Here is a 27023-nt window from a genome sequence, read left to right as displayed (position 1 = left end):
TATGGCTGTAGCAAAAGATTTATGGCAAGAGTGAAAGCCGGAAGACTATTATTAGAAAACTATTGCAGTAATCCATGCTTGAAAGTATAGTGCCCAAAAACCAATGTTAATGGAGAAGAAAAGGCAGGACTATATCTGTGTGATATTGAAAGTGGTAGGAGAGATTGACTGGATTTGAATAAAGGAGGAGACAGGAAGAGCGAAGAGGAATTTGGGATGACTAGGTTTCTGGCTTGGAGTGGGTAGGAGTGTAAGAAGGATTAAGTTTAGGTTTGTATAAGCTCTCATACCAGAAGAGACATACATGGTGGTTTCCAGCTTACGAAGAGGCTGAGGCTGGACATGTACATTTAGAAGCCATAGGTGAACAAGCCATGACAAAGGCTGATTACCAGAAAGTACTTAGAAGGAAAAAAGCTTAGTCCAGAACCTGAGATGCACTGACACTGAAGGCGCAAGTTAGTTCAGGGTTTATCAACAGCAGCACTGATGTTTTAAGCTGAGTAATTCTGTTCTGAGGCATCTGGCACATTGTAAGATGTTTAGCAGCATCCCTGGCCTCTACCCACTAGATGCCAGTAGGATCACCCCATTGTAATCAAATATCTCCAGATATTGCCAAATGTCCCCTGAGGGTGAGGGGAGGGAACCACTCTCAGTTGAGAACCACTGAGTTAGAGTAAGAGGAGTCTCCAGGACACTAAGGAGGACACTGACAATAGGTTCTGAATGAGCTCTCTCAATCCATGAGATTCCTCCCATGTTGCTGTACTAGTACTGCTCTTGGTGCCTTGAAAATGCAAAAGAAATGGTAACATTCCAGTATAACCAACCTTCAGGGCATTGGAATATCTTCATGTGCTACACTGGATCAGATCCATTGCTAGAAGCCAGCCCGTGTGGCTCAGTGTTTGATTGCCGACCCATGAACCAGGAGGTCATGGTTTGATTCCCTGTCAGGACACATGCCCACTTTGCAGGCTCAACCCCTAGTAGGCAGCCAATCGATGATTCTCTCTCATCTTTGATGTTTCTATCCCACTCTCTTCCTCTCTGAAATCAATAAAAAATATTTAAAAATACATAATCCATTTATAGAAATCACATTTTTGGTATGAGGCTATAGTGGGGAGAAGTAGGTATTTTTATAAAACTTTTATTCATGAATGACATACACAAAAAATTTGTGACCCTGCCCTCAATATAGGATTGTGCCATCATCCTAGCACTTCTGAATCTTTAGAATAATACTTGATATTTTCCAAGAACTTATAATTTATAGGCCCTCTCACCCAATCTTCACTCAGATCTTATGATAGATAGGAACTGCTGTTATTTCATTAACTGAGGAAACTGATGCAGAGGGGTTAAGCAACATACCCAAAAGTCACAGTAAGTGTTCAAACTAAAATTGGAACCTCCAAAGTCCATGCTCTAAAGCTAAACCACTTAGCCACTATTCCAGATGGCCTCCATTTGACCGTAAGGCAGGCATTGCTTCAGTCTTTTTCACCATTTGTATTTCTAGCAGTTGGCTCATGTTTAGCAACAGGAGCTCAAATATTTACTTGAATGAGCCTCAGGTCAGACTCAACTCTTACTCCCAAATCTGCACTGAGGTGTTTAAGAAATTAAGAGCTCACAGACAGCAGCAGCCACAGGTCTAACACTGCATTGCTAGAATTAACTTTTGAGAATTGCATCCCCAGAAATGGAGTCTCTACCATCAACTCTACTTCACTTCCCATGTTTTTGTCCTCCTTATCCAGCATTGTGGGAAGTGAGGAGGGGTGGAAACAAATTATGTAATGGAGTATTTTTGCAAAATGACCAAGTTGTAAATAATTTTTAAAAATAACTTTTGATAGGATCAAAAACCAATACTCAGGGAATTTTCCAAAGATCAAATAGCATTTTTTTTTTTTCTTAAGCCTTTTCAAAAATTTTTTAGGAAGTTGAGCAGGTGCCACCTAAGGGGTATACCTGCCTCCGCATATTTTCCCTCACTAGTCAGCCTTAGTACTTTTTTTTTTTTTTTTTTTTAATAAAAGGGCTATATTAAGTACAGAAATTTCTCCACAAATGTTATGAAAAGTCCATGCAGAGAGTAACAAAGCTAAGCCAGTTATGCCAAGTACTATGAGACTTTGCTCATTGATCATGTGTATTTTTCACCTGAAAATATTTATCAATTTAATGGTTTGAGCAGCCATTACCGCCAAGAGAGAAAATATTTGTCATAAATGCCTAAAGCCACCCTCAGGGGTAGCCTGGGGGACATGGAAAAGGGGGGTGGGGTTTAATCACCAAAAAGGGAGTTCGCAGAGGGAATGTTATGGAGTTCTACAAAGAATGGCTTCAATCTATTCCATATACACACTTGCACAACTAATGTACTTCTTGCAAGCCATGGGAGCTATAAGCATTGTGAGCTAAGAAAATTTCCTACTCTGCATGGAAAGCATTCATGTAAAGCTCAGACTTCATGGACCTCAGACTTTCCCCTAACCTAGCTGGACAGAACACTCATTCCTACCAAGGCTCCTAAGGAACCTTTTTTATTTTTTTTTCTTTAATCCTCACACAAGGATATGTTATTTTTTGAGAGGAGAAAAACATCCATCAGTTGGATCTCCAACTGAGGATTGAACCCACAACCTAGGTATCTGCCCTGTGAATTGAATCTACAACTGATATATGGGATGATACTCCAACTGAGCCACACAATCAGGGTGAGAAACCTTGATACAGCACATTTTCAACAAATTCTAACATGAACTTGGGCTTTAAAGACCGTATTTTCTGTTCTAGAACATTGTCTTCACCAGGGTTGAAGTTGTTTATAGTTGCTATTTAACAGCTTTTACAAGCTGGTCCTCAGTCTCTAGTTTACAATACTGACTTCTACCCACTTTCTTTAAAAATACCACTTTTGCTGTTTCTTTCAGTTCTTTTGAAGATTATGAAACAGAGGAACCTGCCTCTCCCTCTGAAATTGGAAACACAGGCAATAAAATAGCAACCTCAAGCCTTTCAGAGAAATGTGGAAAGCTTCAGTCAGTGGATGAAGAATAGCTGCCAATATCTATAATGAAAAGGAGATATGTATTTTAAATGCCTTTTTTTTTTCTTCTTGTGGAGATGCTTTTGTTTGCAAACTGCTTTTTAAAGGCTTTGATTTCTGCAAGTGTGTATCGGCACTGGGAACTGTAAAACATTTTTAAGCAATAGGTCTGGATATATATACTCAATTTGGAAGACTCCTCCAGTTTGCCTCAAACCTCTTACAGAGATTTCCTTATAAGCAATTACGATGATATACATCACCTTCCAAAGTCTGTGAACCAGCACTCTTCACCCTGAATGTACCAAGGATTTCTTGGGGACAGTGTCAAGCACAGTTCTCTGCACAAAGGAAGGAAGGAGTTGCATCTATTGTCCAGCATCCCTGAGGCCCCTCAGAGCTCCTGTGGAGCCCAGAAGAAACTTTCACTTGCAGAAAACTTGAGTCAAAAAATTCTGGAACTTGAAAAAGCATTAAGGGCTTCCAGAACTAAATTAGCCCTGGTAATAAAAGCACTGCCAAAACATCTCAGAGACTTCTTTTAATTATGTGTGTACTGGAGTTCAAAGACCTTGAACTTACTTGGTTTAATGTATTATTTCACAATGATCTGCCAAACTGCTAGTCACTTTACATCCTCAGGTATTGTAACCACTGGGCCTTCCAACTTCACTGGCAAGCTCTGAATAATCCCTTCCTCATCTTGACTGTGGGTCTTAAGTAAAATCTAAAAGAAAAAACTTCTTACATGAAAATAAGTACAGAATTTGACGCATACTTGAAAAAAAAAAAGTTTCCTCTTAACTCATCCACTATTTGTAGAAAATTGAATGATTACTCTCTAAATTAGCTTACACCCCATCTACACTTCCTATCAAAAGGCCTTCTTGAAGACTTAATGATATATGAAAACTCTAACTAGACATATTCCATTCATGATTTAATTTCAGACTAACACCTCAATCTAAACATTATTCCTTCATGTTGAAACTACTATTCCAAATATTTCATCCACTTCAATATTTATCACAGAAATAGAGGAAAACAGTGATGCCACCCAAAAAAGAAAGCTATTTCATGAACTATAGTGGTCAGATGTTTTCATTATGAAAATCAACATTTTTGAGCAAGTCAGGATGCAGCCAAATCCTGTGATAACCTTGAAGATAAAATTAAAAATAAACTATAAAAAGGATGGAAATTTCTGACAGTGTAAGTAAAAGAAACAAACAAAAAAAACACCCCAAACTTTTTAAATATTCATCTCTGTGAAAGTCATTAACTTTTCTCCTATTATTTTTTGTTTTAACCCAAAATCCTTAATGTCAAAATATCTTTCCTTCTCACCTTAACCGGCTGTTAAGGCTAAATAATGAAATAAACATTTGAGTTGTGGTAAACAAAAAGTGGAGAAAAGGAAAATTAGGAAACATACTATCAACTGGTGTAATAGCAATCCTTGTCAATATACTGTTTCCTATTATTTTATCTCCATGATCAGAACTGATCTTCCATTTAACTGTTAAGAGAACATGGTAACTATTAAAACCTAATATCTAATAATTCACTAAGAAGTAAAAGCTTAGCCCTGACCGGTTTGACTCAGTGGATAGAGCATCAGCCTGCGGACTGAAAGGTCCCAGATCCTGGTTAAGGGCATATACCTTGGTTGCAGGCACATCACCAGTAAGGGGTGTGCAGGAGGCGGCTGATCGATGTTTCTCTCTCATCGATGTTTCTAACTATTCATCTCCTTCTCTGAAAAAAAAAAAAAAAAAAAATCAATAATATATATTTAAAAAAAAATAAGTAAAAGCTTAAAAGTGACTATTTGGAGGAAACGCTATATGCAATAACCTAAACATACTGATAAGTAGGATTAAAAATATTTATGTGACACATAAAATTTATCATCTATCCTTTACCAGGAAAGCAATTACTTTTTTTTTAGAAGCCAGAAAATTTAAAGGTTTTATTATCCATAATGACCTAAATTATTTCTAAGACTCAGCAAAAAGTAAAAATAAAACCCAATTTCCAATATATATTTGGTTTTTTTTTTTTACTTGGCTTTACATTTTTCCCTTGTTTCTTACTAAAGTCCTCATCCTTTCACTTTGGTCATTATTTGATTTCAAAAAGTCTAATTATAAAAGCAAGCTACCAATATCATTCCATCTAAGATAAGACTATTTTAATTTAGGTTGCCCAAAGTATCACATTTTCAGACATAAGAATGTGTTTCACTGTACTCCTTTCTTAGAGCTGAATGGAAGTAATGTGAATTTGAGAAACTAAGATAGTATATATTTGATTTTCTGATTGAAGATCATACTGCATATAATCATTACTGCCCAACTGAAAATTTCAAGTTACATTATCTCAGTCTCCATGATAAAAGTTTCAATTGAGGTTTATCATAATCCTAATGCTAGTCAATGAAAAAATGAGTTTCTTAGCATAACATGTTACCAAAGTAATCAAACTAATAAAATTCTATGTATTTTCCCTGCACCTTAACTATGTCATTGTATACTGTTCAAAGTGTTTCTAAAACTCCATACTGATTAAATGAGGAAAGTCTTTTGCTCAACTTTTGGAAATGTTAAGGTGTGTTTGGATAGAGAAGTCTGCATGGCTTTTGTTTTATTTTTCCCTTTTTCAAAAACTAAATAAAGACAAGTTGTCAAATATGAATCCCACTCACTAAGATAATCACTACACACTTGTACTTTTAATCACACTTGACTTCATTTTTATGTCTGAGTAACATTGTAAACAAGCTTGAGTTTCAAAGAGAATAACTTTTTTGAGTCCCCTGAGAAGCGATAAAGACCTGTAAAGATAACACCTCAAAATGAGAAGTGATTTCCTCTGAGGGACGGGAAGGAACAGGGTTTGGGGATGAGAGTTTCACAGGGATCAAAGAGAACTTTAGTCTTATATATAATACATTCTTTGTAATTGATTATTTAGGTACCTAAAAATATTTTTTTTAAAGGAGGGAGAATCCGGCCTGTGTTGCTCAGCTGTTGAGTGTAGACCCAGGAACCAAACAAAAGGCAGCTCCCGGATTATAGGCTTGATCCCCAGGGGGGATACAGAAGGCAGCCAATCAATGATTCAGTTGTCTCTCTTCCTCTCTGAAATTATTTATGTATACACACACACACACACTTTTTTAAAACATTATTAAAGGGAGGGAGAAAAGTTTAAATACCATCCAAGTGTTAGATTCCGATAACCATAATTTGAATTTAGTATTTTTTAAAGCATTTTATATTTGTTACCTATGACATGGAGAAGGAAATTTTATTTTTCATATGTTGTAAAACTTACTTTTCTCCCACAAGGTCACTGCAGAGTTGTTTTAAGCAAACTAAAACAGTAAAATAAAAGGAATCCTTACCTTTACACCTGAGCATGAAAATGTACACTTAATGAAACTTAACAAAGGGATAAACTCTCAGTTCTAAAATTTTCATAACCTAAGATGAAAGATCATTTGATCACTGTGTTAATAACAAAGACTCAAAAGAACAAGTGAAAACATGTCATATTAAATGCTGTTATTATTTTGGTAGTATCAAATCCTGAAGAAGTAAATCCAGTTACTTCAGTAGTAATTTCTTAATCATCCCTAGTTAGCCATAATTCATGGTATAAAGGAAAACAATATAAAATCAAGGCACTGTTTCAATTACTTCCCCAAATGTATATAATATAGGCCATTCAGAGCATGCTATCCCAAACTTTTCAGTATTCTACAACATAGAATTAGAAAACTAACATTTATTGATAGATTTAAGGTGTAATACAGGTTTCCAAAATGTGGCAGTGTGAATACCAGCATAAAAAAGAGAAGCTTGTGCTAAAAACAACCTGAATTCATCATTGGCAATATTACATAACAATCAAGGCCCTCTCATACTAATGTCTCCCATTTTTTCTATATTGCCAACCTCCCATGCATCAAAAAACATAAAACTAAGATTATCAAACTTGGGAAACAATAAGGTACTCTATGACTTTTAAGATCATAATATTAGGAAGGGTGGGAGATTTGCAAAATATATCCTAATCATCCATGTGGTACAATCTCATTTCTAGTCAATTTTGCAGTGATCATTAATGAATAAAGAACAGATTTACAAGTTTATATATATAGCAGGGCATCTGGAATCAACACAAAACTGTTACATACTTTAAGCAAATACATGTTTCATGAGACACTGCTAACACTTAAGAGGAATTAAATAAAATTCCAAAACTTGGAAAGTAAATAAAGACAAGACAACTAAGAAGCATTTTCCACCATTTACTCTTGTTATCAAAAATAGTTCAACTCTTCTTGCAAAACAAAACAAAATAGTACATACTGGACACATACATCACATTTTTCTTCCTATGGCTTTAGCCCACCCCCACCCCACCAAGAGACCAAAAAAAAAAAAAAAAAAAAAAAAGCCCAACAAGAAAAACAACTCTACCTGACCACATTCACAGAAAATGACACCAGGATACACTAAAAAACAGAAGGAGGTGTCATCTGCTCTGTGTCCAAGGTTTCTTCTCCATGTCTTGTCCTAGGTGAGTAACCATCATTTGAACATGCTGTGTGCCAAATCAAAACATAACTTCAGCATATGTCAGATCTCACGAGAGATGGTGAACGTAAAAATTGTAAGTTTTCCAGCAGTATTTTTCTTTAAGCACTGTCAAAGCAGCAACTCTTCTTTTAAATCATAAGGTCGTTTCTTTACAACCTAGTCAGTCCTTGTTTTATTTGGGCTGTGCTCTTTCAAGCAACTGACCAGACTTCCCTTCAACAGAATGTTTGTGACTTACTTGTCTTCCCCATAAAAATTAAAGGGAAGAAGTGCATTTAAACTGAAACATAGTTTGTGCTTTACATGCAAAAGAGCATTCTAAAGAAAATCATCCTAGCTTCAAACCTACCTAAATGCGGAGGCTTCATTAAAAAAGGCATTTTTATTAGGCCTCTATATAGAAGCCTTCATAACAAATAGCACCCAAAAAAAAACAAAACAAAAAAAAAGCGTATTAAAATAGTCTGTGGCAAACTATTCAAGGAAACAAAAAAATCAAAGTGACCAATAGCATAAGTATAATGCAAAAATCTGGAGACATTTGGGGGCATTATTCCAAAATTATTTTAAATACATCCCAATTTCTAAATAAAGCTTTTATATATTTTTAATTGTCACATACTATAGTTTAAACTCAATCAGCTTCAGAATAAAACTGCTCTTCTCCACTTCATTTATCTAATTAGAACAATGTGCACAGTGAAGAAAGGATCAAGAATTTTTTCCCTAGAAATAAGTCAGACGTCACTAAAAAAAGCTCAACTCAGAAAAGTTCGGTAGCATAAATAACTAAAAATGGGCAGTCTGACAGAATTTCAGTTTGTTCACCTTTAAAAGACAGATTTCTTCAACATTCTAATGAGGGGCAAATTTTCTTTCATAATACTGCTGATTTAAGAACTGCTACATATACCAGTAGCCAATTTTCATGATCAGAAATGGTAATTGTCAGCATATAGATTGAGCTGGACACATCAGCTTTTCAACAGGAGAAACATCAATGGCATCTGAAGATAGCAAGCACTGTGTCTCCTGAACAAACAATGGCTACATTTCACAGAAACTTAGCACAATCTTTATGGACTGACTAGATACCACTTCCTTACATTTAATCATAAACTTTGATTACGCACAAAGCATGACCATAAATAATGAGGTTAATGTTATCTTCCTTGCCAAAGTTCATTTTGTATAAATCAGTTGCATCAGCATTTGTTCTCAAACTATGAGGTTCTGTAAGAACTAAGGACATATAGTTGTAGGGTTACTCCTCCGTTATCTGCAAACTATTTCCCCGACACTAACACATATAACTTAGCAATGAAAACACTTGATACAAGTGATCTATATGCAGGAGCTCCGGCAAGTTAAACCAACAAAACCATAGCTGCCTTAAACTGTAGCTATTTCCCTACCAGAGGTAGGTTTAAAGACCCACTGATTTAACAGTCGAATCTCATGTCTATAGCTTCATCCAAACTTTTATCATCATGCGTACTGGCAGCTAAAAACGTCGTTACTGGGGACCCTGTGACATTAATTACACTGGTGCTGGTACTAGCATTGCGCACAGCAATGCTAGTCACATTAATGCCCAAAGTGAGCCTGGTCTGCTCCAAGGCCTTTTCTGGCACAGCAAATGCCTCCAACTTCTTCTCCCCGTTGGCCATATAGGAGTTTTGGCAGCCACGACATATACAATCTAAGCAGGCTTTGCGGTTAGAGTAGCAAGGGCAGCGTTGGCCGCGGCATGTAAGAACACTTGGATTTTGAGTAGCACGCCCACATTTACACCCTTTCTTTTCCTGGGGTTTTTTACACACAGTCTTGGTAGGACTTCCTGGCATAAAATGATGACTAGGAATCTTTTCCTTTACTGTCTTGTCTTTTTTAAGAATACCTGGCTTGGTTTTAGAGTGAGATTTCTTGGATCCATGGTCATGACTCTTTTTCATGCTTTTAGTAGATAAAAGTACAGTTTTGCTGATTTTAGGTGTTGTGCCTCCATTGGGTACAGTTGCTATAGGCTGAAGAGAAATTTTGCTCTCCCGTTTCACTGTCACAGGAGCAGATGCCCCCAATGTTGGGCCTCGGATAATGGTAGAAATTGGAAGTGGCTGAACTTTCTCACTGTCGCTTTCTGATCTGGATCGTTTTCTATTCAATTTTGCTACTTTTGGAGTTGCTGCTGTACATGATAACCCATGAAGTGCAGGACTGGTGGACATAAAAACATTATGGCTAAGAGACTGGGAAGAAAGCTGCAGAAAAGGTCCATTGGATACACTGGATACTTCCAAGTTGGGCTGCAAATTAGGGCAACAAACCTCTGTATTTGAAACGGTTTCTAGGCTGCGGAGTACTTCCTCAACACTCAGTAACAGAGAGTCACCAGGTTTTATATCTTCACTGAAACTGCAGATATCAATGCCCGTGGAGCATAAGTCAGTGGCTACCGTGTCACAGACAGGTGGCAAGCTGTCAGACAGATCTTCAGTTTTTATGTCAACAGTGTTACATACATCAATCGTATTTGAATGTTCGGGTGAAGGAATATTTATACCAAATCTATCTATTGAAAGCCCATTATAAATAGGCAAACCATTGATAACAGAACTGCCAATAGCAATGCTGAGGGTACTTTCAGATATTGGAGATAAACTAGGCTGAGGATCAGTTGTGGGTTCTGAGGTCGAAGGTAAAGGGGAATGTGTCAAAGGCAAAGTAAAGGATGAATCTGAGGGTTTTTCTATCTCCTCACAAAGCAATGATCCATCATTAAGCAAAGCCAAAATATCAGAAGAACCGTCGACTGCTTCTATTATATCCCGTGCCAATGTAGTCTGTGTTATATATTCACATAGTTTTTTGTAGCAGTTCACTAGGATGCTTAACTGCTTGTTTTCCTCAAACTGCTCATAGTCTTTGCACCAACTACATGAAGGTTTCATCATCATTTTCTTGCCTTTACAAGTTTTGCAGACATAGTGTTGGCAGGTAGAGTTGGTGGGTGCAATAGGATCTTGTAGCAAATGTCCTAAGAGGGGGAAGGAAAGCATAGATTTTAGTAAAATAAATTTACAATTTCATATACTGAATATGATATTTTTAAGCAGCTATTAAAATTGAGACGGGTTAAACTCACCAACCAGACCAAATAACAAAAAATAGAGAGTGGGGTAAAAGTAGTTCTGCATATACCAGAGTTTATTTTTGTATTATTTATTATTGTATAAATTTCCATAGAAAAACTGTAAACCTGCTTTTGCCTATCTTGTATATCTTCTAGGAAATGAAAAGTAGCTAACTTTACTTTCATGCCATATTCCCTATTCCTTTATATCAAACCAGAATCTTCCTCAATTCTGTCTCTTCCCCAAACAGTATGTTTTGGTCCACTTATACTTTTCAGTTGGTATAAAGAGATAAAGATCAGTCACCAATAGAACAAATTAGGCTCAAAATCCTTATACCTCAACCTAATAATGCTACATGATAATACAATATATTGAGTAAAATCATGTTACTTATTTATATTTTTAGTGATTTTAGAGAGATGAAGGAAGAGAGACTTACTATCCCACTTATTTATGCAGTTGTTGGTTAATTCTTATATGTGCCCTGATCAGGGATCAACCCACAACCTTTGATGTATCATTACAACGCTCTAACCAACTGAGCTACCCAGCCAGGACCCATATTGTTTATTTTGTGTTAGACAATGAGAAAAAGATATGAGCAAAAGAGACATCCCCACCCCCACCCTCATTAAACATAGTTTGAAGATAATCAATTAACAAAGGCATCTTCACAGAAAGATATAATTTCAAAACATTTTATTATATACATACTAATCATAAATTAAGAAAACAAAAATGTATTTATGATGAAAAGAATGACGTCCATTTATTAAAAGCAAAAAAGGAGTAGTACTACACTCAACTTTTCCTACAGAAAATAAAAAGACAATAACAATGAAAAACAATTAAATGTATTAAAAGGGGGAGAAAACGCAAAATACTTGGTTAAATTCTTCTGACAAAATACAAAATGACCATGGTCATAAACCACAAGTAACCTAGGTACACGAATGTAATATAAAAGTAAAAGTGATCCCCCAGACTTGCTATCACTCCAAATTGCAAATGGCCTATTTATATGAGCCAGGAAGGGAAGAACAACTATCGATAGATCAGGGGTCATTATTTCCACACTTACTCCCCTCAAAATAGTAACTGCTCCTTGGTTCCCAATTCAGGACAAATGGCTAGTAATTAACTCACAGCAGCACCTGTTTTCTCATACACGTTACATAATTTAAGACTAAAGTATAAAAAAGTAAGTTCTTTCAGCTATAGCCAAGTGTAATCAGCAAGTCCTCTAACTAGAAGCAACTAGAAACCTGAAAATTTTTGACAAAAAATCATTTTCACAACCAAAGACATAAAACCATCTGAGAAGCATTTATGTTAGAAAAACTACTGGATTTCAAGTAAGGACAGTAGGAATCTTTGGTGTTCGTGTCTGGAGCTACCAATTCTCCCCTGCCACCCAGCTCCATCAGTGTTACTGTAGGGGGGCTTGGATGCAGCTGTGAGGGAAGGGCATTCATTCCATTTAGGGCAGCAAGTGATGAACAGGCCCAGAGGCATTATCATTGGAGGTGACTTCTCAGAGGCTGGCCAGTGGGGAGGGCAAACATTTCAGCTCTTACAAATCTGAAGATGCACAAGCCCAGGTTACAGAGAGGCTTCATATAAGTTGGCATTTCCCCCAACTTTATCTATAAATTCAATCAATTATAAGAATGCCAGATGGCTATTTTAAAAAAGAATTGACAGCTTCTACTGTAAAATCCATATGGAATCAAAAAGGACCTATTGTAGCCAAAACAATTTTGAAAAAGAACAAAAAGTTGGAGGACTTAAACTACGAAATTGCCATAAAGCCACAAACATCAAGATAATGTGGTAATGGCAAAAGGACAGGCATATAAATCAATGGAACAGACCAGAGAGTCCAAATCAGTTGGCATTTGTGGTAAATTGATTTGTGTGACAAGAGTGCCCAGATATGGTGGAGGAGGGGGGGGGGGGGACATTTGTAATAATATGAACAATAAAAATTTATTAAAAAAATAAAAGGAGAGTAGGTAAAAATAATAATAATAATAATAAAATAAATCCCCAAGGGAAAAAAAAAAGAGTAGACTTTGGAGTCTTATAAACCTGGGTCCCACACTGCCTTCTTCATCGGTATTGGGTGTCTTTAAACAGGTCCCTGGACTTCTCAGAAGCCATCTGTAAATGGCAGAAACAATGCCAACCTCATAGGAGAATTGTGAAGACTGAATGAATTCATTTATTTAAAACTCAGCACAGGGCCTGGCACTCCCAACCTAATAGTCCTTAAACTGGAAACACTGCCACACCATTGGTGCAGTGTGGTAGCTCAGCCTTTAGAAAAAAACTTGACTCTGGAATGCCCTGTTTGTTATTATAAATTAAACTTCTCACTAATGTAAAAAAAAAAAAAAAAAAAAAGTGCCCAGATAACTCAATAGAGAAAAGGGAGTATTTTCGACATAATGTATAGGGCAATTTGATATCTAATTTCAAAAACAAAACAAAACCCAAGAGTCCTTGCCCCACAACATACACATATATTAACTCAAAATGGACCATAGATACCTAAATGTAGAAGCTAACCTCCCAGAAGAAAACTCAGAAAAATTTGGCAAAGTGTTAGATGTGACATCAAATGCATAATCCACAAAAAGGAAAAAAACTGTAAAATTGATTTCCACAAAATGTAAATGTGCTTCAAAAGATACTATTAAGAAAATGAAAAGATAATCTACAGACTGGGGAAAAATATTTATAAATCATATATCTAATGAAGGACTTATACATGATATATTAAACTTTCAACAAATCAATTTTAAGAAAACTCAATTTTAAAAGTGAGCAAAAGACTTGAATAAACATTTCACGACAGAATACATACAAATTTCTAATAAGCACATAAAAATATGCTTAATTTATTAAGAAAAGCAAAAGCCATCCTAGCCGGTTTGGCTCAGATGATAGAGTGAGCGTCAGTCAGCCTGTGGGCCAAAGGGTTCTGGGTCTGATTCCGGTCAAGGGCACATACCTTGGTGGCAGGCTCCTCCCCAGCCCAGGTACTAGTAGGAGCTCATGCACAAGGCAACCAATTGATGTGTTTCTTTCACATCAATGTTTCTCTGTCTTTCCCTCTCTCTTTCATTCCCCCTAAAAATCAATGGGAAAATATCCTCGGATGAGGATTAACAACAACAACAAATGTAAAAACTAATGGCATACTGCTATACATCTATTAGAACAGATAAATTCCAAATGACAAATAATACCAAGAGCTGGCAAAGATGTGGAGAAGCTGGAACCTTTCTATATTATCAGTGTGAATGTAAAAGGGTAAATCATACTGGAAAACAAACGGTAATTTTTTAAAAATAGTTAAACATGCATTTAGCATACAAACCAGCAATTCTACTTCTAAGAACCTACTCAAGGGTAAATGAAAGTATTTTTCCATTTAAAGAGATGTGAATATACATAGTAGCATTATTCATAATAGACAAAAATTAGAAATACAAAAATGTCCATCAGCTAGTGAGTAAACGAAATGTAGCACTCATAGAATACTGTTTAGCAATTAAAAAAACAAACTATTGGTACATGCCAAAATATGAACTTCAAAAGCATGCTAAGTGAAAAGAGCCCGATGCCAAATATGTTATAATATCCCATTTATATAAAACTAGAGGCCTGGTGCATGAAATTTGTGCACGGGGAGAGTCTCTCTCAGCCCAGCCTGCACTTAATCTAAGGAATGGCATAGGAATATATACTAGTACACATGCACTTTAAAAAATGTTATCTGCCCTAGCTAGTGTGGCTCAAATGATTGATCATTGTTCTGTGTACCAAAAGGACCCGGGGTTCAATTCCCAGTCAGAGCACATGCCCAGGTTGCAAGTTTGGTCCCCTGGGGTATGGGAGGCAGCCAATCAATGTACTTCTCTTTCTCTCACTTCCCCTCTCAATTCCTTTACCTCTAAAAAATTAATAAAGCCAGCCAAAGTGGCTCTGTGGTTGAGCACTGACCCATGAACCAAGAGGTCTCTGGTTCAATTCCTGGTCAGGGCACATGCTCAGGTTGTGGGCTCAAACCCCAGTACGGGGCATACAGGAGGCAGCTGGTCAATGATTCTCTCTTATCACTGATGTGTCTCTCTCTCCTCCTCCTTCTCTGAAATCAATAAAAATGTGTGTGCTTTTTAAGTCAGTAAGAACATTTTTTAAAACTGGGTAGGAGAAACTGAACAAAGGGAAGTGAACAGGGATAGGATTCAAGAATTACATTTTAAGGGAAATCCTTCAAAATCAAAAACAAATAATTGTAATTTTATATCAAATTGATACAACTAGTCAGAGATAAACTTCTTTAAATAACTTTATAACACAGAATATTAACTCTAATCCTCTTCTCCTCTTTTTTTTGTTTTCTTTCAGTAATTACATTGTTGGTGGTGGTGCTGATAGTTACATTAAGGGGAGTTTGGGGAAACAGAAGAAGGTAAAGGGGGAATAAATGGTGATGAAAGGAGATGACTGGGTGGTGAACACACAGTACAATCCTATATAATAAAAGGCTAATATGCAAATCAAGCAAACAGCTGAACTGGTCGCTATGATACGCACTAACCACCAGGGGGCAGATGCTTAACGCAGGAGATGCCTCCTGGTAATCAGTGCGCTCCCAGAGGGACAGCCCACTCAGCCAGAAGCCTGGCTCATGGCTGGCGAGTGCAGCTACAGTGGCAGAAGCCTCTCCCACCTCCATGGTACCACTAAGGATGTAGTCTGGCAGTCGGACATCCCCTGAGGGCTCCCAGACTACAAGGCATAGTCCGAGCTGAAGACACCCCTCCCTCCCCCAGTGCACGAATTTTGTGCACTGGGCCTCTAGTATATAGAAGTGTACATTTGAAACCATATCACCCCAAGAAATTCACTAAAAAAATAAAAAGTTAAAGAAAATCCTGAATTTCAATTGAACTTACTAATATGAATTAATGTTTTCATCGCATACTTCCTAGTACTATACACTGAAAAGGCTTGAAATTAAAGGACCAACTCCAGGGGCAATGAAATCAAATAATGATATTGAAATGTAATTTCCCATTCAATTGGACAGGCCTGCAGGGGAGGGCATTTGGAGGGGACCAGGCCAGCAGGGGAAGCAGTTGGGAGTAATCTGGCTGGCAGGGGAGGGCAGTTGAGGAGGGACCAGGCCAGCAGGGGAGGGAAGTTGGGGGAATCGGGCCAGCAAGGGATGTTAGGCGTCAATCAAGCTGGCAGGAGAATGGTTAGGGGTGATCAGGCTGGCAGGCAGAAGTGGTTAGGGGCAATCAGGCAGGAAAACAGTTGGGAGCCAACAGTCCAGGATTGTGAGAGGAATGTCCCCCAAGGGGACCCAGATTGGAGAGGGTGCAGGTTGGGCTGAAGGACACCCCTCCCAAATGCACAAATTTCGTGCACCAGGCCTCTAGTACAATTAATCATTTTCTTTCATGTTATTATATGATTCTAATCTTTCAATATTTACCTGGACATTTCTCATAAACATGAAAAACTAGAAGATGTTAAATCTTTTAGTGTTACAAATCAAAAGAAATTTTAAAGTTCATCAGTGGTGAAAATCAGCACTTAAACTCTTAGGAGAGAGGTTAGTGTGCTGAAAGTTTATCAAGGGGCTGTAAGGAAAGGGCAGAGGAAGAACAAGTTAGGCTGGGATATAATCACAAAAAAGGCTTCAGATGACCTCATTGAGAGCTCTGAAGCTAGGTTAGGGTGGCCCTTACAGGGTTGTCCTATGTTGAGCAAGTGAGTCAGGATTTCAATGGCCTAGTCCTTGGACACAGACTACTCCCAGGAAGGGGATATGAGCTTGAGTGAGTGACTCTCTTCAGCCAAGCAAATTTCCAGGGAGGTCTGATAGCCCCAGCAACACTGCCAGTAACCAAGAAAACAAAATCTTTAGTCAATTATTAATCAATGATTCTGTTAACTGCCCAAATCTGATAAATTTTGAGAGGAAAAAAAAGTAATAATAATATACCTTTAAAGAAGACTTGACCCTCTATTTCTTAAAACTATAAAGCGACTAAATATCCAGGTTCTTCCCAGTTCTAAGTGATGATTGTAAAATGTTATGACAATATCTATAAAGAATGTATCAAGTCTTGCATTTGGATATCATTAATTGTTGAGGTGATACGTGTAATAGAGTTCTATTTTGTATGTTGAAAGTTCCTATAAGTTACAAAATAAAATTCAATTGCATATTTCCACTTACCCCATTTTTATGCCTTCAAATTTATCAGAAGCTGTATGTATTTATATATTCTCCCTCTCTCCCCACCTCTCATCCTACCACCACCACCACCACCACGCCACCCACACACAAACACACTTTTCTTCTTCCCTTCAAGAAAAACCTCCCAACCCTCCACTGCTTTGGCTCCCATCTTCCCTCTCTAGATATCCATCTAAATGTATTTACTCTCAATTCCACTTCAAACTTTCTTTCCTATAGCAACTTTGCCTCCAGTTCAGAACCACATATATGTATACCAAAAATATCATTTCTCCTTTGATAACACAGACCTACTCAAGCTCAACATGAATTTATCTCCTCTAAATCCCTGCCTAAAAACTTGTTCTACTGCAACCCTTATTCTCAGTGTATGCTGACAGTGTCATCCACTCACAAATCAGATATCTTGATACCATCCAGACTCTTCTCTGCACCCACAATGCACATCCAGTTTCCAGAGTCTCACTGCACATAACTTCTAAGTCTGCCTGTTCCACGTTCAGGCTTTATCCCCATGACTGACTACTCCTGCCTTAGTTGAACCCTCATTTACTTAGCTTAAATACTGCAAGAGTTTTCAAGCTTAACTTCCTGCCTTAACTTCACCTGCTCCAATCAGTCCATCTTCCACACTACCACCTTTTGATTGTATCTTTCTTCTTTCCTAAACCCTTTATAAAGGCACAACTAAAAACTGTCAAAAACAGCCAAAACCGGTTTGGCTCAGTGGATAGAGCGTTGGTCTGAGGACTAAAAGGTCCCAGGTTGGATTCCGGTCAAGAGCATGTACATTGGTTGTGGGAACATCCCCTCCCCCCGGTAGGGGGTGTGCAGGAGGCAGCTGGTCGATGATTCTCTCTCATCGATGTTTCTAGCTATTTATCCCTTCCCTTCCTGTCTGTGAAAAATCAATAAAATATAGTTTTAAAAATAAAAAATAAAAACTGTCAAAAACAAAAACCTCATTAAAAATGGTGGCAGAGTAAGTGGATGCTGCATGGACATGCTCACAGGAACAAACTGGTATTACAACTAAAATACAGAAAAACTTCCTGAATAATCAATGGGAAAGCTCGAAGAAGAGAACCCTGACACCGAGGACCAAAAGTGGAGACCACATAGAGACTGTTTTTCTTGAAATATTAAAAAATAAATAAATAATCTGACCAAACAAATAAAATCCTTCAGTCTTTAAAATCCCAAGACTTTAGGATAACATATAAGCCCTTTCAGACTCTGGCTCCCATTAAACTCCCCACCAATTATTTAGTGCCATTAAACTTTCTTCACAAACTCCATTTCCCACTGTCACCTGCCACTGACCATTCCAAAAGCATGCAATGCTTACTCATTCCTCTGTGTTTTGCTTTTCCTGGAATGTTCTTCTTCCTTCCTGGCATAGGAGGCTATTTATTCTTTAAGAATCAACTCAAATCAACTCAAGCCTTCCTTAATTCCTGCCCCTAAGTTTGTTCAAAGAGCACTATGAACATTCTCCTATGCCAGTGGTCGGCAAACTACGACTCACAAGCCACATGCAGTTCTTTGACCCCTTGAGTGCGGCTCTTCCACAAAATACCATGTGCGGGCACACTACAGTGTGATTGAAACTTCGTGGCCCACGCGCAGAAGTCAGTTTTCGGCTCTAAGAAGAATTTCAATCGTTGTACTGTTGATATTTGGCTCTGTTGACTAATGAGTTTGCCGACAACTGTCTATACTATCACCATTCACTTACTCAAGGCCAGAAAGTTATTTATCTCTATCTTTAAACCAGTGTTGGCACATATGCCAGCACTTAATACAAGTGTAAATGAATGAATCATAAAAAGCACATTAGAATTGAGTGACCTTGGAAAGCAACTTGTTCCATGGCATGATTTAAATCAAAAGGGACATCCATAAATTACATAGCTAGTTACTAGCACTGAGAAATAGAAGCTGAGTATTCTTTCTAGTTATCTGACACTGTTCCTAACTCTGCTATTAAGTTCACAGCATCCACTGATTCTAGCTTCTTTCCACTTATCAAACAGGTTGATTATTCAAATTAGGCCATAGCAGAAGCAATAATTAACTACAAGATTTGTAAAACATTTCTGGGAGGAAGAAGAAACAGATATTGGTACTGGCAATAATGATCAGTGAGTGGGGCAGGAAGAGTGAGAGGGAATGGAGGATGGATGCTCAATAGGAAATCTTTACTGCACAGGAACTGAACCTGCAAAAGGCCTGCCTGGACTCTCCACACACCCCACTTTTTAAAGTTTATCTTAAGTATTTCTTTTTTTTTTTTAATATATTTTATTGATTTTGTACAGAGAGGGAGAGAGATAGTTAGAAACATCGATGAGAGAGAGTCATCGATCAGCTGCCTCTTGCACACCCCCTACTGGGGATATGACCAGCAACCAAGGTACATGCCCTTGACCGGAATCGAACCCGGGACCTTTCAGTCCCCAAGCCGATGCTCTATCCATTGAGCCAAACCGGTTTCGGCTATCTTAAGTATTTCAATTGAGCATGTTTACTCTAGCACTGTACTATCTTCTTTGTAAAGGAAGTCCAACAAAAAGAGCCCAGCCTATATACGCGTTAAGAATTTATAGCATCTGCCAAAACCAGTTTGGATCAGTGAATAGAGCATCGGTCTGCTGACTGAAAGGTCCCAGGTTCAATTCTGGTCAAGGGCATGTACCTTGGTTGTGGGCACATCCCTAGTAGGGAGTGTGCAGGAGGCGGCTGATCTGTTTCTCTCTCATTGATGTTTTGTATCCATTCAGCTACCATACATCTTTTAATTGGAGCATTGAACCCATTTACATATAGGGTTATCATTGAAAGGGGCTTATTTATAATCATTTAATTCTGTATGGCTAGGTTTCTCTGTTTTTCTCAGCAATCCCTTACAGCCATGATCAGCAAACTGCAGCTCACGAGCCACATGTGGCTCTTTGGCCCCTTGACTGTGGTTCTTCCACAAAATACCATGGCCTGAGTGAGTCTATTTTGAAGATGGGGCATTAAAAGAAGTTTAAAAAATTTGGCTCTCAAAAAAATTTTTAATCGTTATACTTTTGATATTTGGCTTGGTTGACTAATGCGTTTGCCAACTACTGCCTTATAGCAATCCCTTTAGTGTTTCTTGTAATGCTGGGGTGGTAGTGATGAACTCCTTTGCCTTTTTCTTTGTCTGGGAAGCTCTTTATTTGGCCATCTATTTTGAATGATAGCCTTGCTGGATATAGTAATCTTGGTCTCATATCCTTACTTCCCACTACCTTGAGTACTTCATGCCATTCCCTTCTGGCCTGTAGAGTTTCTGGTGAGAAATCAGGTGTCAGCCTTATGGAAGTTCCTTTGTCAGTAACAGTTTTCTTTTCTCTTGCTGTCTTTAAAATTCTCACTTTGTCTTTAATTTTTGGCATTTTAACCTGTTAACCGGGGAGTTCCCTTTTTAATTACACAACCTGTAACTGGCATGTACTCTTTCACTAGGACGTGTCAGTACGTCACAACCGGAGGACATAATTTCATATTATTTTTTTTAAATTTATACTTAATTAAAATAAATGAAATATATATTTTTTCGTTTATTTATATATAAAGCACAAAGGAAAATACAAAATTACAAATAGAAAAGAATACCAACAAAAAAATGGAAACATCGAATTAAAAAATTATAAATTTTACAATTATAAAGATTACAAAAATATACACCGTCCCTCTCAGGGCACAACATATATTTCAAGGATGTGTTCATACGTCCTACCCATTCCCGATACTGTTTACGTTTGACGTATTTATAGGTCCCGCTTGGTTAACAGGTTAATTATGATGTGTCTGGGTGTGGATCTGTTTGGGTTCTTGTTTGGGGTTCTCTGGCCTCCTGAACTTGGCTGTCTTTTTCCTTTACCAGGTTACCTAAGTTTTCTGCCATTATTTCTTCAAATACCTTCTCTATTCTTTTGTCCCTTTCTGCCTCTTCTGGCACACCTGCTATTCTAATATTGTTACGTTTCACATTGTCCCACAGCTCCCTTAAGCTGTCCTTTTGTTTTTTAATTGTTTTTCTTTTTGGTTCTCTGATTGACTGATGTTTTAAACTGTCTTCCAATTCACTGATTTGATCCTTAGCTTCCCCTAACCTGCTATGTATTCCTTCCAATGTGTTCATTTTTTGTGTTATGTTATTCTTTATCTCAAACTGTTCTTTTTTCATAGTAACTAAATCTTTTTTCATACTGTTGAGCATTTTTACCATCATTACTCTGAACTGTTTCAGATAAATTTATCTCTGCTTCATTTTTCTCTTCTCTAGAGAATTCTGTAGTTCTTTCATTTGGGGGTTGTTTCTTTGTCTCCTCATTTTGCTTGTCTGGATTTGTTACTGTGTACTCTACAGCTCTCAATCTCTAGTGCAGGGCAGTGTTCTGACAAATTGGATCAGGGAAAGACTCCAGAGACCACCTGTCTACAGACTAGTACCCTATTTCCCCGAAAATAAGACAGTGTCTTATATTAATTTTTGCTCCCAAAGATGCACTAGGTCTTATTTTCAGGGGATGTCTTATTTTTCCATGAAGAAGAATAGAGTACACATTTATTGTTAAATGAAAATAAAGGAAATTTATTACCTGTATACGGTACGGTAGTATGGTAGTTGTCAACACAAAACAGTATCACGAATTTACTCATTTATTCAATGACAATCATGTCATCATCTTCTGGAACATCATCATAACAATCCAATTCCTGAATTTCCTGGTGAATTTCTTGTGACTCCATTTCTTTCAAAATCAGTGGACCAAATATCCCATGTTTAGCAATAGCATTCTGAGACAGAGCCTAGGGGGGCCTTATTTTTTTGGGGGATGCCTTATATTTCACTCAGAAGGAAACCTATATAAGGTCTTATTTTCAGAGGACGTCTTATTTTTGGGGAAATAAGGTAGGATTCCAATTGTCCCCAGGCAATTGTCCTCAGGTATTGCAAGAGTCTTTTTCAACAGGGTGGGACATCACTTCTGCATAGAGGCTAATTGTTTCTTTTATAATATCTTAAGTAGCCTCAGGGCAAGGTGTTTTCCAATAGGGTGTCAACTGTCTTCTCCCCAGGCAAGGCAAATGTCTATGTGGGAAAGATGTCCTCCCTGCTTGAGGGGATGACTAGGCCCAAGAAACTTGGGGTGTCTGCCTTTTGAGCTCTATCCCTGAGTCCCCAGTCCTGGGTTCTGCTCTCACAGCTCCAGTCCACTTCTCCCAGAGCACAAGGTGGGTGGTTCCACAGGGAATTTTTGTGCACTGGCCCTTCAAGAGGGTGCTCAAACTTTCAGCTGCCACTCCTGGCAGACAGTACCCCACTGCTTTTCACAGCTAAATGTTATGTGGGTAACCTCCTCAGATTTGGTGCTCTCTGCTGGAAAGCCCAGCTCTGGGATTAGATCCCAGAGTTCTCAGTGGCATACCCACCCTTCCCCAACAGCTATCTCAAAGAAAAATGAACTTTAAATGAAAAAACCCTGCTAAGAAGACAGCACCATTTTCCTTTTGGTAGGGTTTCATAACCCCAGTCTGTTTTTCTTTTTTAGATTTTTGATTGAGTAGCCCTTAGAATATATTCCTTTAAATTTCCGCACAGGTTTATTAATAGTAAACCAAAAAGCAAATGCATGCCTCAATAAATCAACAGATCCAAATGACAAATTAAGGTTTCAAAGAAATTAGTAGTTCTCTAAATATTTAAGCAGCTATGCCCCAGACCACCATTATGCCCTGATCACCTGGATTCCAAAACCAATAAACTGTTTCCTTTAAAATATCTAGCATAAATAATCGTAACAGGAAAACATGCATTTTAACAAAATCTAAGGGAATGTGATAGATCTGCATTAATCACAAAAAACAGTGACATACAGATTATTTTGACCACTTGACCAAGTCGTTACTTTTAAAGTTCATTACATCACTTTTCACTGTCATATAACATAGGATTCTCCAACCCATTAGAGACCAGTCATTAACTAAATATGTATGCCAGAGGAGTGAAGAATGGGAGGGTAAAAAAAATATATATGGCCAAGACCGGTTTGGCTCAATGGATAGAGCGTTGGCCTGTGGACTCAAGGGTCCCAGGTTTGATTCTGGTCAAGGGCATGTACCTGGGTTGTGGGCACATCCCCAGTGGGGGGTGTGCAGGAGGCAGCTGATCGATGTTTCTCTCTCATCGATGTTTCCAACTTTCTATCCCTCTCCCTTCCTCTCTGTAAAAAAGCAATTAAATATATTTAAAAAAATATATTTTATTTATATATATATATATATATATATATATATATATATATATATATATATATATATATATATATAATTTTTTTTCCCAGTTGGGAAAAGGAATACAACTAGTTTATTGAAAAATGAAATTCAGTGAACACTGCAACTTTAAAAGTATGAATGTTATTTACTCAAGCCAAACTGTTTACTGACCATCTCAACGGCCAACCTTTAGAGTTTCTTTAACTTTTATGTCTTTGGTTAACCTAAAACTATGGAAATTACTTCCTGATACTCTCTCAGTGATATCAATTGTTTATATAAGTTTCTCCAGTCAACTACCATTATAAACTAAAAAACCAAACACTGCTCTAACCCACTTTTCTCAGGGATCAGAGTGGAGGGTCGATTCTTGTCAAGGGCATGTATCTCAGTTGCAGGCTTGATCCCCAGCCCTGGCCAGGGTGGGTTCGGGAAGCAACCAATTGATTTGTCTCTCTCACATCATGTTTCTCTCTCACTTCCACTCTCACTAAAAATCAATCAGGGGGAAAAAATATCCTCAGGCAAGGATTAAACAAAAAGTAAAAAATAACACATTAAAAAACAGCACTCACCACAGATTATTAAATGAATGATGTATACCATTCAGACCACAACATACCTCATTTCATATTCTAGTAAGAATTACAAGAGAATGCCAGACATAATTTATCTTAATAATTATGTACGGTAGCCCGAAATAGTGTTGTGTGGTTACAGAGCATTTACGTAATATTTTATTATTTTCATACTTTCACAAAGCAATGATAGTCTCGTTAAAATATTACCAATAAGATAATATAGGCTGGTAAATTAGGCACAATTAACTTAATATATAGCTGAGCATTCAAGCATTTACTCAAATCAAAATAAATCTAGATACAAATTTCCCAAACTGGTAATCCCACTGAACCAGAAAGCATTTACAGGTTTGCTTTAACACACTCTTGGAGAGTCGTCCCAAAATATATGAATGTCTTAAAACTGAATACTACAGCTGTCAAGAAACTTGCTTAATATGGCACTGCTTAAATTTATTGGCACACTTTTCTTTAAACTGTACTTATTAACCTCATAGTAGGAATATTCAAAGATAGCTATTCCTTAAACAGTCACTATTCTCATCCAAGGGTTAGTATTAGAATCATCTAGATGATCTACTCCAGAAATGACTCAATGACTGGAGATTTGGCCCAAGAATGTTTATTAAGATTAAATAAAATTTAAATTGTCACCACTTGTGGCTACTATATGGGACAGCATAGGTTCAGAATATAACCTGACTCTGTTTCCAAACAAAATAGAACAATCAGATTTACTCTCCCATGTGAAATAAAATAAAAAAACTGGACAAACAACTGTCTACAAATATTGAGCAACAGAAAACACAGAACAGTGATCTCTGGGATAGGAAACAAACAAGCTAAACCTATAACTACCCCAGCTTATGCCTAGAGATAATTTTCAGACTGCTGCACAATTAAAGAGAGCTCAAACACATCCTGGTGGTCTCCCTAAAATGAGAAGGCAGAGTTGGGAGGCCAACAAAGTTGGACTTTTAGGGCAGAGTACTAGAGATAAAAAAGGTGCACAGAGAAAGAGCTCCAGTTTTTTAAACCAGGTCCCTTTCAAGTCTTCAGCTGAGTACCAATTAGCATATGCACATGAGGAAACTATCCTAGCCTAAAGAAAAGAACACCCAGAAAGAAATAACGTGAAAATCCCAATGCAATTCAGAAGCAACAGAATAATTCCTAATCCCAACACCAAGAGTGAAAAACATAATAAGGCATCGGATTGAATAAGGCATCATCTTGCTCAGTACTGCAGAAAAGTTAGCTCCTAAAGACTTCTTTGGTCCTACTTAATAAAAGCTAAACCAAACCTCAAAACGATCCAACTGTCTCCAAATAACATAACCTCATCCCAAGAACAAAGCTCAAGAATAGTATTTATAGTACAGCCGAAACTGGTTTGTCTCAGTGGATAGAGCACTGGCCTGCGACTGAAAGGTCCCGGGTTCAATTCCGGTCAAGGACATGTACCTTGGTTGAGGGTACATCCCCAGTAGGGGGTGTGCAAGAGGCAGCTGATCCATAATTCTCTCTCATGGATTTTTCTAACTCTCTATCCCTCTCTCTTCCTCTCTGTAAAAAAAAATCAATAAAAGATATTTTTGTACTTATCTATTGCCCAACACGTGTGGCTCAGGTTAACCTATGATCCAGGAAGTCATGGTTCTATTCCCAGTCAGGGCATATGCCTGGGTTGTGGGCTCAATCCCAGGCAGGAGGCAGCTGATCAATGATTCTCTCTCATCATTGATGTTTCTGTCTGTCTCTCATTCTCCCTTCCTCTCTGAAATCAATATATATATATTATTTTTTTTTAAACCAAAACACAAAAGTATCTATCAACAAATTAAAATTTTATGGACAAGGTAAAAGTTGCAATATCCAGCATCCAATAAAAAATTAATAAGCCCGGCTAGTGTGGCTCAGCAATTGAGCTTCAACTCAGGAATCGAGGTCACCAGTTTGATTCTGGTCAGAGCACATGCCTGGGTTACAGGCTCCATCCCCAGTAGGGGGCATGCAGGAGGCAGCTGATCAAATTATTCTCTCTTCACTGATGTTTCTACCTCTCTCTTGCTTTCTCTTCCTCTCTGAAATCAATATGCAATAAAAAAAATATTTTTTAAAAAGACAAAATAATAAATAACATAAACAGAGAAGTAGAAAAATATCACCCATAAAAAGCCGAAAAGCCAAACAGCAACATAACCTAGAAATGATAGATGAATTAGGGCAGAACATTAAAAATTAAACTTAAAACTATAGTCCATGTTTTCAAAATTGTATGCTCTTAATAACAGAGCTTTAAAATACATGAAGCACAAACTGTTAACACTCCAGAGAATTTGGCACAACCAAAATTATAATTAAGAAATTTCAATACCTCTCAAAGACAAAATGAATAGGAAATCAGTAAAGATAGAGAAGATTTGAACAACACTAACAAGCAACTTGTGAAAATGTTTTAATTGACCAGAAACATTGTGAACCAACAACTGCCAAACAAGTAAAACAATCTTGATTTTTATCAGGTAAGAAGGGTTCACAAAATAATTCAAGATCCCAGCAATAGAATTTTATGGTTCAAAAGTGTTGTGAGTACAAGAGACTTTACAAAATTCTCTACTTCTGAGAATTACAAATCCAAATGTGTAGAGGGCAATGCTGGTGAAGTTTCTCTCTCTCTCTCTCTCTCTCTCTCTCTCTCTCTCTAATAAGAATTTAGGTAGGCTAAATTGAATATAGGGACAGTCCAATTAAAATGTTCTTAGCCAAAATAATGTGTGTGTGTGTGTGTGTGTGTGTATATATATATATATATATATATATAGAGAGAGAGAGAGAGAGAGAGAGAGAGAGAGAGAGGGAGAGAGAGAGAGAGAGAATAAATTCAGAAATCCATCACAAGGATACCTGAATTGGAATGCCACTTTCTAATCCTTGATTCCTGTATTATATATGACCAGAGTGCTAGATATCAGAACATTAGGCAGAGATTAGAATGTCAAGGGAAAGACATTTAGGAGAATTGGTAGG

At 37.5% G+C, this 27023-nt stretch overlaps 2 protein-coding genes across 7 annotated transcripts in view; one reads left to right on the top strand and one right to left on the bottom strand.

Annotated features, from left to right (window-relative positions):
• The window catches only part of PPP2R3A (protein phosphatase 2 regulatory subunit B''alpha), a 99869-nt gene extending 95578 nt beyond the window's left edge, over nt 1-4291 (top strand). For 4 of the 5 annotated variants that reach the window (XM_036431373.2, XM_036431372.2, XM_045579263.1 and 1 more), the window contains one exon: nt 2949-4291. In XM_036431373.2, coding sequence (XP_036287266.1) covers nt 2949-3075 — 127 coding nt within the window. In that variant the 3' untranslated portion in view covers nt 3076-4291. The remainder of the gene's footprint in view (nt 1-2948) is intronic. The other variant, XR_004986843.2, reaches the window with a different exon arrangement.
• Nucleotides 4292-7369: 3078 nt separating this feature from the next.
• Nucleotides 7370-27023, bottom strand: part of MSL2 (MSL complex subunit 2) — a 28749-nt gene continuing 9095 nt past the window's right edge. Inside the window, exons 1-2 of one of the 2 annotated variants that reach the window (XM_045579265.1) lie at nt 10820-10842; nt 7370-10711 (exon numbers count right to left, since the gene is read on the bottom strand). In XM_045579265.1, coding sequence (XP_045435221.1) covers nt 9117-10631 — 1515 coding nt within the window. In that variant the 5' untranslated portion in view covers nt 10632-10711; nt 10820-10842 and the 3' untranslated portion in view covers nt 7370-9116. Of the gene's footprint in view, nt 10712-10819; nt 10843-27023 lie in introns of those variants that run through there. The other variant, XM_036431376.2, reaches the window with a different exon arrangement.

Source organism: Pipistrellus kuhlii, unplaced genomic scaffold, assembly GCF_014108245.1.
Source record: "Pipistrellus kuhlii isolate mPipKuh1 unplaced genomic scaffold, mPipKuh1.p scaffold_m20_p_11, whole genome shotgun sequence".
Classification (NCBI taxonomy): domain Eukaryota; kingdom Metazoa; phylum Chordata; class Mammalia; order Chiroptera; family Vespertilionidae; genus Pipistrellus; species Pipistrellus kuhlii.
This window is presented reverse-complemented; position numbering and strand designations above follow the sequence as displayed.